This window comes from Exophiala mesophila (assembly GCF_000836275.1).
Source record: "Exophiala mesophila strain CBS 40295 unplaced genomic scaffold supercont1.5, whole genome shotgun sequence".
Classification (NCBI taxonomy): Eukaryota; Fungi; Ascomycota; class Eurotiomycetes; order Chaetothyriales; family Herpotrichiellaceae; genus Exophiala; species Exophiala mesophila.
Genome location: NW_015622508.1, coordinates 465,753 through 479,043, shown reverse-complemented (window position 1 = coordinate 479,043; position 13,291 = coordinate 465,753). Strand labels below are relative to the sequence as shown.

The following is a 13,291-nucleotide window of genomic DNA, read 5'->3' as shown; positions in this document are numbered from 1 at the left end:
TCCATTGGGGAAGCAAACCAAACCCCCTCAGTCTTTGGTTTCTTCGCTGGCAGACTGGTTACTTGGTAGGTGGCAATCCTCGGCGCTCAACTCCGCATCTTGGAGACGGCCGCGGTACAATCTTGTCTATAGTTTGAACAATATGAGATATGAAGTGTTCTTGTGTTGTGTTGACCTCAAGATCCATTCTATATCCTAACTCTTGCACAATACTATAGGTGACCAAAGGAATCATTTGTCATTATGAAGCACATTCACGCCGTCGGATCACCATACCAGGTAAGGATTTGGCATGTTGTTTCACCCCATCTTGTTTAACTTACAAGAGTATAGGTTGGTAAGCAGCATGGAGAAGGTGCCAAAGAGGAAGTGCATGGGAGCATTGCCTTTTATTCGGCATTTTTCAAGTCGCGCACCAAGCTGGAGTGGCCACAAGTCCAGGAAGTAGCACGCAATTTCTTACCATTGCTCGAGGGCTCATACCCCGACTATGTTGACGAGATGCAAGGCGTTGCCGATGGTTCAGGCCTAGATCTTGAGTCAATCATTGCACTCAATGTGCGCACAGAGATTGCTTATGGCTTGCTCAGCGATGGCTGTACTGTCCTGGCCTGGAAGACGACTGACTCAAGTTTCCTCTCCCAGAACTGGGATTGGAACTTTGACCAGACTCCAAACATCATTCGTCTCTCGATCCAACAAGATAACAAACCCAAGATTGACATGATGACCGAGGGTGGAATCATTGGGAAAATTGGCCTGAACTCGGCCGGCGTCGGAGTCACCCTCAATGCAATTCAAGCCCCGGGCGTCTCTTACAACAAACTGCCTTGTCATCTGGCCTTGAGGACGGTGTTGAACAGTACCTCTAGAGCGGATGCTGAAGAGACATTGCGAAAGATCGGTGTCGCATCCGCTTGTCACATCACCATCGCAGACGCGCGAACGGGTGCCAATGGGTTTGAATGTACCGCTGAGGACATTGTGGAAATTCCCCAAACCGAGGCTGGAATTCATACGCACTCCAACCATTTGATCAAATCGCACAAGGTGAAGGGAACCATGTTCTTGAGCGACTCGGACTTTCGATTATCACGCATTCAAGATTTGGCCCGAACGATCAACAAGCCATCAGTGCAAAATATCAGCGAACTTCTCAAGGACGAAACCAATTATCCTGCAGCAATCAATCGTGCTGTGGGAGAAAAGAGCACAAGTCAAACACTCTTTTCTATTGTCATGGATCTGGTCGCCCAAACTGCCACAGTTAAAATGGGACGTCCGACCGAGGATGGGGAAAGTTTTCAATTGAATCCTGGGCGGGGCTAGGATATCAGTAGCATATATGCCATGAGACAGCCATGGTTTCCATCCGTGTCCCAACAAGTTGTTCCTTCTCCCTGTCATCTAGCTTATGTACAAGATGTAATGTGTGGCCATTGTGGGGTGGTTTGGCCAGTCGCTAGGTTCGGTCCATCTTCTGTTGTTTAATGCTTTTTCGCCTTGTCTTCCTGTTCGACCTGTTGCAAGAATTCTCTGCGAGCACAGTTAGAACCCACTCTTTGACGATTAGATATTTTTGGCCAAGTCGTACTGAATAAACTTCTCCTCATCCTTGCTTCCGGCGTTGATAGGGGGTGTGGCGGCGGCCTTGGATGAACCTCCTCTTGTGAGCAGATATGGAACACCAAATGTGGTAGCAAGAGTGGCCATAGCCAGCTAGGGAGGTTCGAGTCAGTATCAGATGAATTTCTTCTCATCGCGCAAGGAGCTCGACCGGGGATCAAAGGGTCTTGTCGGAGGGGGTTTCATACATAGTGCGAGCCAATCTGGCGCCCGGCGATGGTATACATAGCGACCATTTTGACGGTAGAACAGAAGTGTAGAGGGAGATGCTGTAGGGTTGGAATTGTTGGATATTGTCAAATAACAGTAGATTTCAATATATTCATCAGACTGCGGTTGTAGCTTCAAAGCTCGAAGAGTACCTATGATCCGCAGGAGAGGATAGTGCTGCAGAGCAAACTAGCAAGAGCGCAGTTGATTCAGTCACGTGAGGGCCACGGCTTTTGGTGCGGAAGGTGCTCCCAGCCTACGGAGTACGGAGGAGGTAATTTCCACGTGCCTTCCGAAAAGACAGTCGTCATAGCTGGACTTTGCCGACTCTCCCCGGATCCTGGGGATAACCACCTACTTGTGCATATCGTGTAGGCACCGATTCCAAGGTGGTGAAGCCTGCACCTCGCATCAACGCCACTGGGCGAGCTATAATTCCCACTGAGCAGGCGACAGTTTTCACTTCCCAGTCCCTTACACTTGCATTCCTGCAGTCCTTCAGTCCCTGTTTCGATTACCTCGATTACCTTACCTCCATGGCGGGCAACAACAAGGAGCCCAACGGTACTGTGGGTAATTCAGCTTTTCCACGAGAAACATTGCCCAAAGACCTTCAGAAGCTAGTCGACCGCGAAGATGACCTGTTGGACAACATCTACGATGGGCAGGGCCCTGACACGACCGAGACGTCGGTGCGATATGCTGCGTATGCGAACCGTTTAAGAACTATCATGCTGTCTGCACACCGATATGTTGCATATACCTCAGATATTGGAGAGTCCTTTCGACCTGTGGCACATCCCTGGCTCGTTCGCGGCGCATACGGTGTTTCTTGGGCATATATTCTAGGAGACGTTGGCCATGAGGGCTTCAAAGCGTACAAGCGAAACCAGCGATTATTACATCCACAGAGCGAGGAATATAAAGATGCCTCGGATATGACCAAACCACCCATGCCTGCCAAAGGAGCTGAGCCCCAACGATTACCCATGCACATCCCAGCAATTGAAGACTATCGAAGTGTCATGGTCCAAAGGGCCGTCTTCCAGAGTCTCGCGTCTATGGGCTTGCCCGCCTTTACGATTCATAGTATTGTCAAATATTCGGGGAAGGCACTCAAGACGGCTTCCAATACAACATTGAGGACATGGGGTCCTATTGGAGTAAGTAGTAACTACAGTTGGTTTTTAAGTGCAACGCTAACAAATACAACAGCTCGGACTGGCAGCCGTCCCAGCACTTCCATATATCTTTGACGAACCTGTCGAAGCAGCAGTGGAATGGTCATTCTATCACGCATTCAAAGCCATTGGAGGGGAGGATGCAGTTGGACAACGACATTCCACCGGAAGAGAACACGAACTTCAGGCAGAGGCCAAACTTGCCAAAGCAAAGAAAGATTTATAACCTCAACAGTCGAATGTGTGTTTATCTTGAAGATCGACTGATATGGCGTCGCATTTCTACACTGGCATGTGGATGACGGTTCAGAAGTACATATATCTCTACTCGTTCTTGGTTTTATAGACCGAAAAGAACTCCAGTAGCGTGTTGAAGATAATGGTGTTGAGTTGATGTGGTGATCCAGAAGGACGTCCACAAGGCTGTGGTCTCAAGATTTGACCAACTTACCAACCTATGTACACGCTAACAATACAACAACCTCCCTTCAATCATGTATAGACCCCTCACAAGTTGACTGGTCTACCTATCTCTGTGTACTCCGTATGTATTTTTATGTTGAGCTCCGCATTTTAGCCGGCAAAGTGCCGTTGAACTTTCGGAGTGGTACCCCGGCACCGCAACCCGAGATAGTACGGAGTATTTCATGGGCAAATGGTTGGGCCCCTCGGGCGCCAAAGGAGCTTGTGGGGATGCCTAAGACCCCCTTAGGACTAAACCCATCTTAACTGAAAGCCCCCAATATGCAAGCACGGCTCCCGTGCCGCAGGCCCGGCGGTTAGAATCGCTTGATGATGGGTAATACGAGACCAAATTACCCATGGCACGTCCACGCATGATGACTCGATGTCATGTCGAGACGTCTTCCAACTTTTTTCTTGACAGACCTGTACTCGTGTCTTTCAACAGCATGTGCTCCCTTCGTTGAATGCCTACGGATACACACGTCATATTCACTTGTTGACGATCAGCCTGACCTTTTCACTCGTCACTCAGGTCAAACGAAAGCAGGACCAACAGGCTAACAAACAAACCCCGCGTCTCTATATACATACATACATACATACATACATATATGGCACGTGCCTATCGAAGATATCATCATTATGCCTTCTTTGACGACAAGATCAGATGAGGATGGGTCACGCCAAATCACCAGTTATCCATCCTCGGTGTCGATATCTACACATTCAATACCCATGCCATCTGTCAACGTCAACAAAGGCCGCGTGGATCCCGTTGAGGGGGAGGTAGCTGTGGTGCGGTGGAATACCACTAATCTAGGAAGCAGACTTGTTGCAGACATCATTTCTGCTGTCAGTGCCTCGGCCTTGATAGCACCCATCATATCTGTCATTGATAGGTACAGTTCTCTCCACTTCCATGACGCATTTGGGTTTGAAGCACCCGTATTCGTGTCTGTGTCTGTGTCTGACCTTATACTAGATCCATCGTCGAAAAGGCCGCTACCGGTGAATCATTCTCGTCATGTTTAGGCCGAGCACTTCGTCCAGCTTTGAAAAGACCACATGCATTTCTCACCTCAAGACCATTTCTCCTCATCTTGTCATTATATTCCGGTACATATGCTACAGCCAATACCGTGGACACAGCCGTGTCGACTGTATCGGCGAAACCAGCCTCTACAGTAACTTCAGGAACTACCAAATTCTTAGCCACCTCATCCGTCAACATGTCTCTCTGTGTGTATAAGGATTCGCAGTTCGCAAGAATGTTCGGCGGTGGAGGAACCGCCGCCGCCTCATCTCTGGCCGCTGGAGCCATTCCCAAAATCTCATATGCATTATTCGCTCTCCGCGACTCTCTCACCATTTTCGCATCTTTCAACCTTCCACCAATGATTGCTCCGCAACTATCGAACCTTCCACCCGCCATTACCAACCACTTCTCTAAACTCATCGGCTCTGAGTCCAAACGAGCAAATACCGCTCAGTTTCTTGCTCCGGCTGCCGTTCAATTTATATCTACGCCGATTCATCTCCACGGTCTTGATTTGTATAACCGACAAGGACGGTTAGGATTTCATGAGAGAGCGACTCGCATCTTGCGCGATTGGGGGGTAAGTGCTTTTGCTAGGATCGGAAGAGTTGTTGTAAGTCGCCTGTCCTTTTTGTCAACCTAATTTTAGGAGTATTCAACCTGACCCGTTACAGCCTGCATTCGGCGTTGGTGGAGTGGTCAATTCCAGCGTTAGAAGGAAGCTCATGAAAAAGCTAGAAAGCTAGAATGATGCATATATCTTTTTGGACATATGATGGTTTTGGGCAGACGGTCCATTTTGGGTCAAAAGCGATACACATAGATGCCTGGTCCATATGTCATTCGGTTGTTGATGCGTTCAAGCGGGCTGGCGTTGATATTTTGGGGATAAAATCGGTTGAGGACTTTGGGGGAACGGTCGATATCAACACCATGTCGTGCAGTGAGGTGTAATGATTGACTCTGGAACACTACAGGTGTTCTCATTACAGCTGACTGGGGACTGATTAACCAAATCTCACCAGAGAGGAATCTAGAGAATAGTATATACCACCATGTTACTTTTCAATCAAAGAAGTGATCATAGAGAATCCCATCCACGGTCAGATTTCCAACATCTCCTAGATAAACCCACAACCCACCCATCCATCCCCCTTTTATATCCCTCCTGGAGGACCATCATTCATACCCACTATCGATTCCCCCTCATAACCCTCAACAAATCCAAACCCACACTCCTCCTCCAACTCTGGTCCCACCACCCCCTGGGCCAAAACCGATCATAAAACCAAGTTCTCCACGCGCCCGTCCCTCTCCAAACCTCCAACGGCGGATTCCTCCACGACCTCGTAACATCACCCACCACATTCCTCGCCCAAACATCCGGATCCTCTCTATCTGGAAAAGCACCTCTCATCGCCGATTCCGTCTGTGCTCGGATCGGGAGATATAGACTCGTGGCCGGTAATGAAGCCCTACCATCCTGATGATTGGCGTGGAAACTCGAATGGACACATCCGGTCTTCAGGTCGATGACTTTAATATCGAATGGTTCAAGTTCGATGCGCATGTGGGTTGAAAACATAGCGGCGGCTGCTTTGCTGGCGTGATATGCGGAATTATGCGGTGTGGGTTCGATGCTGGAGACGGAGGTGTTGTTGATGATGAGGCTGCGTGATGAGGAGGACTGTGAGGAGTGTGTCATGAGAAGGGGGAGGAAGGCCTGTGTCATAGAGATGTATGACCAGACATTCAAGTCGAATAATTGTTTGCCTTCGGCAATGGAGAGGTCGGAGATGGGCATGTTATAGCCTAGAGATGAAGGGAGGGGTTTGGTCAGTATACCTGTACCTATTTCAATCGCCTTTCACCAGTTCCCTTGGTATACAGGACTGTAAAGATAACTCACCTCCACCAGCATTGTTAACCAAACAACTCAACCCCGCTACATTTCTCCCACTCCGAGCCCCCTCATCAATCAATCCTTCCACGGTCGCCACACAATTGTCGATACTAGCCTGGTCCAGAACATCTAGTTTCACTAAGTCGATATCGACATCGACATCAATATCGACAGATTCGTCATCATGAACCTGGCGACTTCTCTTTCCTCTTTTGGTCAGAGTTCTCGTTTTGGCCTCGCCGATCAATCCTTGCATTTTCGCCTCATTTCTCGCCGTTGCGAAGACGCGGAATCCGGCATCGTGGAATGCCAGTGCAAGTGCATAACCTAGACTGTGGGTTGAACAGCCGGTGATGAGGACGGTTTTTTTGTTTAGTGTTGACATTGTTCTTGTTCTGGTCCTTGGTTGTTAGATCGTAAAGCGTGTTGTGTGCGTCTTGGGTTGTAACAAATATAAATATAAATCTCAAAATCAATCCGCCTTTTTGGAATGCTATAGCTAGTACTTTCTCTCTTTCCTCTTTGATCACTTTTTCAAACGCATTCGCAACCTTCCTCTACACTGTCAAATAAAGAGTCATTGAATTTAGAAGGGAATTTTGTGAGTAGCTGGCAATATGTTGAAGAGGTTGCAGTCAAGTTTGGGTTCAGTGGTTCTCCACTTTCTCGAAAGGGCGGATGTGTCATTCGTCGTCGCCACTACCGTGGGATAACTTCAAGTTGTAATACTAAATACGTATGCCACAGGGATTATAGGATGGATGCACTGGACGGTGCTGACTTGACTAGTCGAGAGGACCTTTGAATTACAGTAGACTCCGTCAATCAGTTTCAAATTCGACATGTTTGTATACTATGTACTTATCGAAAGTCGTCATTCAACAGGACAAGGGCTTCATGAGATCTCCTCAGAAACAGCATTGAAGAATACATATGGCTTATTCCGTCGTAAGGACCATGAACAACAGCTGCAATTCGTCAAACGTTGAAAAATTCGAGTGATTTCGAACAAATCTCTTCAGCTTGAATCTCTAAACATATCCTATCGCTATCATAATGTCTCTTCACCACTCATTCTCCTTCCCCGATCTGGCGGATTGTGCCATCACCCTTGTTACGATCCAGTGCTGGGTGCAAGACACTGATCTGGGCAAGATGAGCAACTCTGATCATCATGGCGCTTCTCCAACCACGATAAAACATCAATCTCCCGTGGCCAAATGGCACCTCCCTACACTGATGTATTGGGTGAAAATCCTGCCTTGTTCTTCGACGCGAGTCGGGCTGCCTGATTCGGGTCTTCAATGCATGCTTGGACGTCCTGCTCGCCGAAATGCCGGTCCAAAATGTCGATCATCGGACATGTAGCCTTGAGATGAGTTTGGTCTTGCTTCTCCAAGGTACGATCGTCCAAACCAGGCCGAGGTTCGAAGCCCAACTCGCGTATCGTATCTGTAAACGTGCATGTCCCGCTACCCGTGGGAGCGAGCGACATCTCCTCGAAACGGCCTGTATCTATCGGAAACGTGCACTGCATCTTCCCATGACTTCTCCTTGGCACACCAACTCGGCGTTGAATTCCGAGCCATCCAGGGTCAGGTAGATATCGAAGTAGACGCGGTAGAAAGTTCCCTGTGGCGTATCCATGCGTTCAAAGTCCTTTTCGAGGTTTTTGCGTGAGAGGTCCGACGTCAGGGTGACCACCTCCTTGATGCGCGGGTCTTTGGTATATTCAGGGCTAACAGGGTTAGTCAACAGACTCAGATATAGAATGATTGCAGAATAACTTACCAGACATCTTCGTCACAAGCGTACAAAATATCCTCGTACATCAAAGTGGCGCCTGGGGCGACTTGACGGAAGAATGAGACCTTGACGGGTTCGCCAATCTTGACTCGTTCGCCCTTTTGCACAAACACTTGTCGAGTATATTTGCAGCGATCCTTTCCATCGAGTGACGGAACACGATATTGCTCAGGATGGTGTCCTTCCTTGAAGGGCTGCAATGTTGCCATGAGATAGTGTCTTCTGGCAACGCGGGAGGTGACGACCCTTTCGGTGATACCGGCTGTAACAGCGCCTTTGACAATGGCTGCAACAGAGTCCATAGGTCGTACCACCTTCGACTGGAACTGAGGGGGAACATGGAGTCTGATCTGCTGGAAAAGATACTCGGAAGCACCGAAACCACCGACGACCAAGACATTTTGCAATGCTCTGTTCTGGGCTTGAATGGCAATGATCTGATTGCGCACGAGTTCCAGGATACGATTGACCACAGGCTCGAAGCACTGCAGAATTTCTTCATTGGTGAATGTCATGTAGCCTTCCTCGATACCGGCTTCGGGGAATTCAGCCTCGATGCCAACATCGACAGCCCATTTCTGGCCGTTGTTTCGGAAATCGGCCTTTATCCGATTCTCAAAATCCATGATACATTTTGCATAGACTCGTCCGGCAGTTTTGGAACCGTCTGGTAGTTTCATCTTCCGAATTTTGGCGCGGAGGATGTTTGAGAAATTTCGATTGAGGGCGGTTGAGCCACAAGAGTCACCACTACCGGCAGTACACTCGGCGACGGTAAAAGGAGTTTCCTCTTCGACTTCGTAGGCGATCAGATCGACGGTTCCACCACCGCAATCCACAATAAGAACTGCGTCATGGATCTTGAGGTTGAGGAGGCCGGTTTTGGAACAGAACATTGCAGCAGCTTCGGGTTCGGTGATGAGGGTGAGGCGATTGTCATTTTCATCACGAATAAATCCTGCTTGGATGGCGGCGGCCCTCGTGGCAGCCTTGCCGGCATCGTTCCAGATGGCAGGAACGGTCAAGAAATATCGGATGTTTCGTTCTTCTCTGCTAAAGACTTCACCCAAAGTCTTTTGTAATTGAACTCTCATGGCGCCTCGCAGTTTGAAGAGATAGTCGGCGGCAACGTCAATCTCTGACTTGCCAGGAGGTAGGGGGGGAAGGTTGATGGGATCGATATATGTGTTTCCGGAGAGCATGAGTTGCAACTTGAACCATTCAACCTTTTGCACGCCAGGTTTGGGATAGCCGGTAGGGGCAAGGGCGTCCGCAATGTCAGGACCCCATCCGACGACCTTTTGATATTGGTCGTAGTAGAGTACGGTGGGAATCTAGATGAACAAGTCAGCGGGAGAATGGGTGTGGGGATTCTTCTCGAGATTACCTTTTGTTTGGTTTGATTTCCAGCACCAGGCCACTCGGTGATGATGTCCTCCTTGGCCTCAGTGTTTGTCGCAAAGGCGAAAGCGACACCTGAAAAAGTGGTTCCCTAGAAAAAAGGTTAGGACTGCGTGCAGACTGGGGAAGACAGTGCGTGATGACTTACGAAATCAATGCCGACAATGAGTTGAGCCTTACTACGGCCGCCTCCATCGACTTCAGCTGGACGCGGTGGTCCATATTGATTTGCCATGTGTTGCTGCATACCAGGTTGAGGAGGTTGAACTTGCTGACCATAGGCACCAGCATACCCTGGGGGCTGCAGTTGCGGAGCACCACCAGTATAACCTCTGGAGGTGTCTATGGGAGCTGGATGATGTGCCATTTGATTCTGACCTGGTGGGGGCATAGGACTCTGGGGACGACCGGCAGCAGTGTTGTACTGGTAACTGGGAGGACGACCAGGAGCGCCAGGCTGATTCATGGGAGGCAGGCTGGTTTGAGAGGAGTTGGGAGGGGGAGGAGTACCGGTGGTGGTGGAGATGGAACCGTTGGGCGAGGCGGAGGAGTTGTTTTGGATATTGGCACTGCTCTTGCGTTTGGAACCGAAGCCTAAACTCTTGAAACGAGAGTTCATGACATCGACAAGTCGAGGAAAGGGAGCAGCAAGGGAGAGGGAAGGGGGTTGGCGACAGATGAAGAATGAGAGATGGAGATGCAGGTGCAGGAGCGAGGGTGGCGCGAGGATGCGAGAGTGAGACGGAGTGACCCAGGAACTGAAGGGTCTGTGTGGACGTGGAGAGGGTGAGGGTGAGTAAGTGGGAGAGGCTGAGAAACACAAGTGAGCGAGTGAGCGAGTGAGCGCGGGAACGGTCTGGTACGGTCTGGTTCAGAGTTGCCCAAGGGTGGGTGTGTAGCGCATTTGTGCAATGAGTTTTGGCCGGGTTGTCAAGGGCAGAATTGGGGTCTAATTCTTTGTGGAGGATTGGGTTCTATTACCAATACCAACACTGAGGCGCAGTGCAGTGCAGTGCAGTGCAGTAGGTGATTTGAAACCTACGCTCGATGTATTGCACAGACGTGTTGTTGTAGTCGGGCAGTGCCTGAGAATGATGGCACCGAGTAGAGAAGAATCTCGAAGATGGCGAGATGCTGGAACCTCACTTCTCTCTAAGCATCAGCAACAGTAGCGGCAGCAACAATGGCAGCAGTTCCAGGTCGAACTCTGTTATACGGTGTCGCCAAGGGAAATGGTCACAGGCTGCAACTTCAACTGATGCGGGCCTGTCGCAGCGCAGCTTACGGGGGGAGGGGTCACTTAGGCGTTGGTGTTGCTCGTTGTTCGTTGGTGGGCTGGGCGCGATGGGCCGCTAGTTTGGGTTGGGCTGAAAGGGTTGATTGGGGCGAGGGGGGCGCGAGGCGGTCGGACGGTCACTACACGTGCGTTTTGATTGCACTTTGGGGCAATCCACGAGAGGCGGAGGCGGCACAACGCACAACTCAGCGCAGTGGCACAGAGGCAGATTCCCTTGAAAAGCAGCAAGTAACCAAGTACCAAGCTATTGATCAAGTAGATCTCTCTCTGGTGAGAACATCTAACGTCATCATTTCCTAGTATTGACTCTGGTCTGGCTGTAGGAGAGACAACGAGCCCGCTTGCAGCGTGAATCCTGCCTAACCCCGGCTGTAGTAAAGGCCAGCGAAGTTTCTCAGTTGGGGAACAAAGCTGCTCATCATCATTGTGCGTGCAGGAGGATTCCTTCAGCTTCTTCATTAACCGAAGGTGCCACTCAATCACTCACCCGGGCGATGTTAGTATCACTCAGCAACCATGTCGACGCAGTTGCCGGCCACAATGACTAATGATTGAACTGGCCTTCAACAGTAGCGCTCCACTGTGTGTTGGCCAATATAAGCACTTCTGTATGTACCTCGAATCAAGACATTAATCAAGTGGAGGGCTTCGTCACCAACATGTGTCGAATGTGTCTTTCATGGAGCAGCGCGAGATCTGCCACTTCGCCCCCAATGATAGTGGAGAGGGGGTGGCTTGGCGCTTCCAGCCGCACTGTGCAGCCCTGTGCCATGTGCCCTGTGCCCTGTGCGCCATGCCAGATGGGCGGGCGGCGGCTTCTTCCGTGGCAGCAGCGTGGTTGAAATGGGCATCTTTGATACAAATCGAGAACAGGGCTAAGGGTCTCAGAGCCTCAGACAAACTCACCCGTAAGGATAATATGACACCGAGTGTATAGGTAATCAGGTCTAGTTAACAGAAACTGGAGTAAATTCTTTAGAAGATTGCCAGGTTGACGCCGATCTTTCAGACGGTGTTGAAATATGGATAGGGCCTCTCGCATTGGCATATATGCCAGATCCGAGTGTACAAATTTGCTTTGGGCCTCGAATGAATCCACAACGAGCCTTCAAAAGAGCAGACCTTCGTGCGCAGGCCTGCTTTTGCAATCTCTTTTGACAATACCAATTCAGAGTGTGTCTGCTGATCATCCATCACATCCCTTGTGAGGATCTTGAGAGTGACAAATCGACTTTTCTGGAACCTCCACCTATAGCCTTGTCAAAAAGGGGGCTCGATTCGACGTCATAGTGGAAATGATGACCTTGTTACACTTTATAGGTTGCAAAGCCATAAATTGCCATGCTTGCCCAGGCATCACTTGCATGAAGTTGCATGGAGGTGATATGCAACTCACATGATCAGGCTGGCCCCCCTGAACACCACGTGATCAAGCAGTATAGAACCTATATCGCAGTGGAGATTCTCCAGCTACAACAGTCTGTCTTGTGGCAGGAGATACACTCCTCCCACGTCACAACAGTCCCTAGAGTCTGACAATCTTGAAGCTAACCTCCTCCGGCGTGGGAGAAGAAAGTTCACTTGACATACTTTTGCTTGCTAGCCCACAAACTACCGAGAAACTTTCACCAGCACAATAATGAACAGTTGGATGTTAATACTTTTTATCAGATTAATGTGAAAATTAACTCTAGTATTTTACTAAATTACTCCTTGACGCAGGTGCAGTGCAAGCTCAAGTTTTGAGGTTTCGACGTGTTAGCAGTCGGCCTCCAGGACAGCATTATCAGCCATCTCTCTCATCCACATAATATTAAGGAAAGTCATGTCGTCGATACCAAGTTCGTCAGAAACGTAATTTAAGCCAAAGCGACCAAAGCAACCAAGCCACCGATGAGGGCGACAGCGGGCTTGTTGTTGCTGGCAGCACCAGTGAAGGTAGCTGGGGCAGCGGTGGTGGGAGTGTAGGTCTGAACCGCAGGAGGCTTGGTGGTGGGAACGACAGTGGTAGCTGGGGGAGGAGCGGGAGCGGTGGTAGTCCAGTCCTCCCACTTGGACGAAACGGGAACAACGGGAGCTGGGGCAGGGACGGTGGTAGTCCAGTCCTCCCACTTGGACGAAACGGGAACAACGGGAGCTGGGGCAGGGACGGTGGACTCCCAGTCAGCCCATTTGGTGGAAACAACTGGAGCTGGGGCAGGAGCGGGAGTGGTGGTGGCCCAGTCCTCCCACTTGGTGGTGGGAGCAACAGGCTTGGGGGTGGTGGTGGTGGTGGCCCAGTCCTCCCACTTGGTGGTTGGCACAACAGGCTTGGTGGTGGTGGTGGTCTCCCAATCCTCCCACTTGGTGGTTGGCACAACAGGCTT

At 49.9% G+C, this 13,291-nt stretch overlaps 6 protein-coding genes across 7 annotated transcripts; 3 read left to right on the top strand and 3 right to left on the bottom strand.

Annotated features, from left to right (window-relative positions):
* Positions 1 to 185: 185 nt before the first annotated feature.
* Positions 186 to 1,512, top strand: PV10_06970 (uncharacterized protein). The gene is made up of 2 exons (XM_016371826.1): positions 186 to 279; positions 334 to 1,512. Exons 1-2 carry the CDS (start codon positions 244 to 246, stop codon positions 1,327 to 1,329), a joined length of 1,032 nt encoding a protein of 343 aa, XP_016221158.1. The 5' UTR covers positions 186 to 243; the 3' UTR covers positions 1,330 to 1,512.
* Positions 1,488 to 1,862, bottom strand: PV10_06969 (uncharacterized protein; the record flags this gene model as incomplete). The annotated part of the gene is made up of 3 exons (XM_016371825.1): positions 1,488 to 1,536; positions 1,595 to 1,719; positions 1,815 to 1,862. 3 exons carry the CDS (start codon positions 1,860 to 1,862, stop codon positions 1,488 to 1,490), a joined length of 222 nt encoding a protein of 73 aa, XP_016221157.1.
* A 313-nt stretch (positions 1,863 to 2,175) lies between these two features.
* On the top strand, positions 2,176 to 3,523 carry PV10_06968 (uncharacterized protein). The gene is made up of 2 exons (XM_016371824.1): positions 2,176 to 2,999; positions 3,052 to 3,523. The coding sequence occupies exons 1-2, from the start codon at positions 2,373 to 2,375 to the stop codon at positions 3,241 to 3,243; spliced, it is 819 nt and encodes a 272-aa protein (XP_016221156.1). The 5' UTR covers positions 2,176 to 2,372; the 3' UTR covers positions 3,244 to 3,523.
* A 366-nt stretch (positions 3,524 to 3,889) lies between these two features.
* On the top strand, positions 3,890 to 5,601 carry PV10_06967 (uncharacterized protein). Its single transcript, XM_016371823.1, has 3 exons — positions 3,890 to 4,381; positions 4,465 to 5,131; positions 5,193 to 5,601. Exons 1-3 carry the CDS (start codon positions 4,125 to 4,127, stop codon positions 5,262 to 5,264), a joined length of 996 nt encoding a protein of 331 aa, XP_016221155.1. The 5' UTR covers positions 3,890 to 4,124; the 3' UTR covers positions 5,265 to 5,601.
* On the bottom strand, positions 5,481 to 7,014 carry PV10_06966 (uncharacterized protein). The gene is made up of 2 exons (XM_016371822.1): positions 6,428 to 7,014; positions 5,481 to 6,330 (listed from the first exon to the last, which is right to left on the bottom strand). The coding sequence occupies exons 1-2, from the start codon at positions 6,804 to 6,806 to the stop codon at positions 5,711 to 5,713; spliced, it is 999 nt and encodes a 332-aa protein (XP_016221154.1). The 5' UTR covers positions 6,807 to 7,014; the 3' UTR covers positions 5,481 to 5,710.
* A 232-nt stretch (positions 7,015 to 7,246) lies between these two features.
* PV10_06965 lies at positions 7,247 to 10,775 on the bottom strand. Of its 2 annotated transcripts, XM_016371821.1 has the most exons (5): positions 10,492 to 10,775; positions 9,777 to 10,438; positions 9,615 to 9,719; positions 8,213 to 9,561; positions 7,247 to 8,159 (listed from the first exon to the last, which is right to left on the bottom strand). In XM_016371821.1, exons 2-5 carry the CDS (start codon positions 10,245 to 10,247, stop codon positions 7,937 to 7,939), a joined length of 2,148 nt encoding a protein of 715 aa, XP_016221153.1. In that variant the 5' UTR covers positions 10,248 to 10,438; positions 10,492 to 10,775; the 3' UTR covers positions 7,247 to 7,936. The 2 variants fall into 2 exon arrangements, with proteins under 2 accessions (XP_016221153.1, XP_016221152.1); XM_016371820.1 differs by having other exon boundaries at positions 9,777 to 10,775.
* Between the last annotated feature and the right edge of the window lie 2,516 nt (positions 10,776 to 13,291).

Excerpts from the sequence above, each read along its gene's own strand:
- PV10_06968 (XM_016371824.1), top strand. The coding sequence starts at position 2,373 with ATGGCGGGCAACAACAAGGAGCCCAACGGTACTGTGGGTAATTCAGCT. Across the intron at positions 3,000-3,051 it reads GGACATGGGGTCCTATTGGA|CTCGGACTGGCAGCCGTCCC; the intron begins GTAAGTAGTAAC and ends CAAATACAACAG.
- PV10_06965 (XM_016371820.1), bottom strand. The coding sequence starts at position 10,247 with ATGAACTCTCGTTTCAAGAGTTTAGGCTTCGGTTCCAAACGCAAGAGC. Across the intron at positions 9,720-9,776 it reads TCATTGTCGGCATTGATTTC|GGAACCACTTTTTCAGGTGT; the intron begins GTAAGTCATCAC and ends CCTTTTTTCTAG. Across the intron at positions 8,160-8,212 it reads GCTTGTGACGAAGATGTCTG|CCCTGAATATACCAAAGACC; the intron begins GTAAGTTATTCT and ends TAACCCTGTTAG.
- PV10_06970 (XM_016371826.1), top strand. The coding sequence starts at position 244 with ATGAAGCACATTCACGCCGTCGGATCACCATACCAG. Across the intron at positions 280-333 it reads CCGTCGGATCACCATACCAG|GTTGGTAAGCAGCATGGAGA; the intron begins GTAAGGATTTGG and ends ACAAGAGTATAG.
- PV10_06966 (XM_016371822.1), bottom strand. The coding sequence starts at position 6,806 with ATGTCAACACTAAACAAAAAAACCGTCCTCATCACCGGCTGTTCAACC. Across the intron at positions 6,331-6,427 it reads GGTTAACAATGCTGGTGGAG|GCTATAACATGCCCATCTCC; the intron begins GTGAGTTATCTT and ends CTTCATCTCTAG.
- PV10_06967 (XM_016371823.1), top strand. The coding sequence starts at position 4,125 with ATGCCTTCTTTGACGACAAGATCAGATGAGGATGGGTCACGCCAAATC. Across the intron at positions 4,382-4,464 it reads ATCATATCTGTCATTGATAG|ATCCATCGTCGAAAAGGCCG; the intron begins GTACAGTTCTCT and ends ACCTTATACTAG. Across the intron at positions 5,132-5,192 it reads CTAGGATCGGAAGAGTTGTT|CCTGCATTCGGCGTTGGTGG; the intron begins GTAAGTCGCCTG and ends GACCCGTTACAG.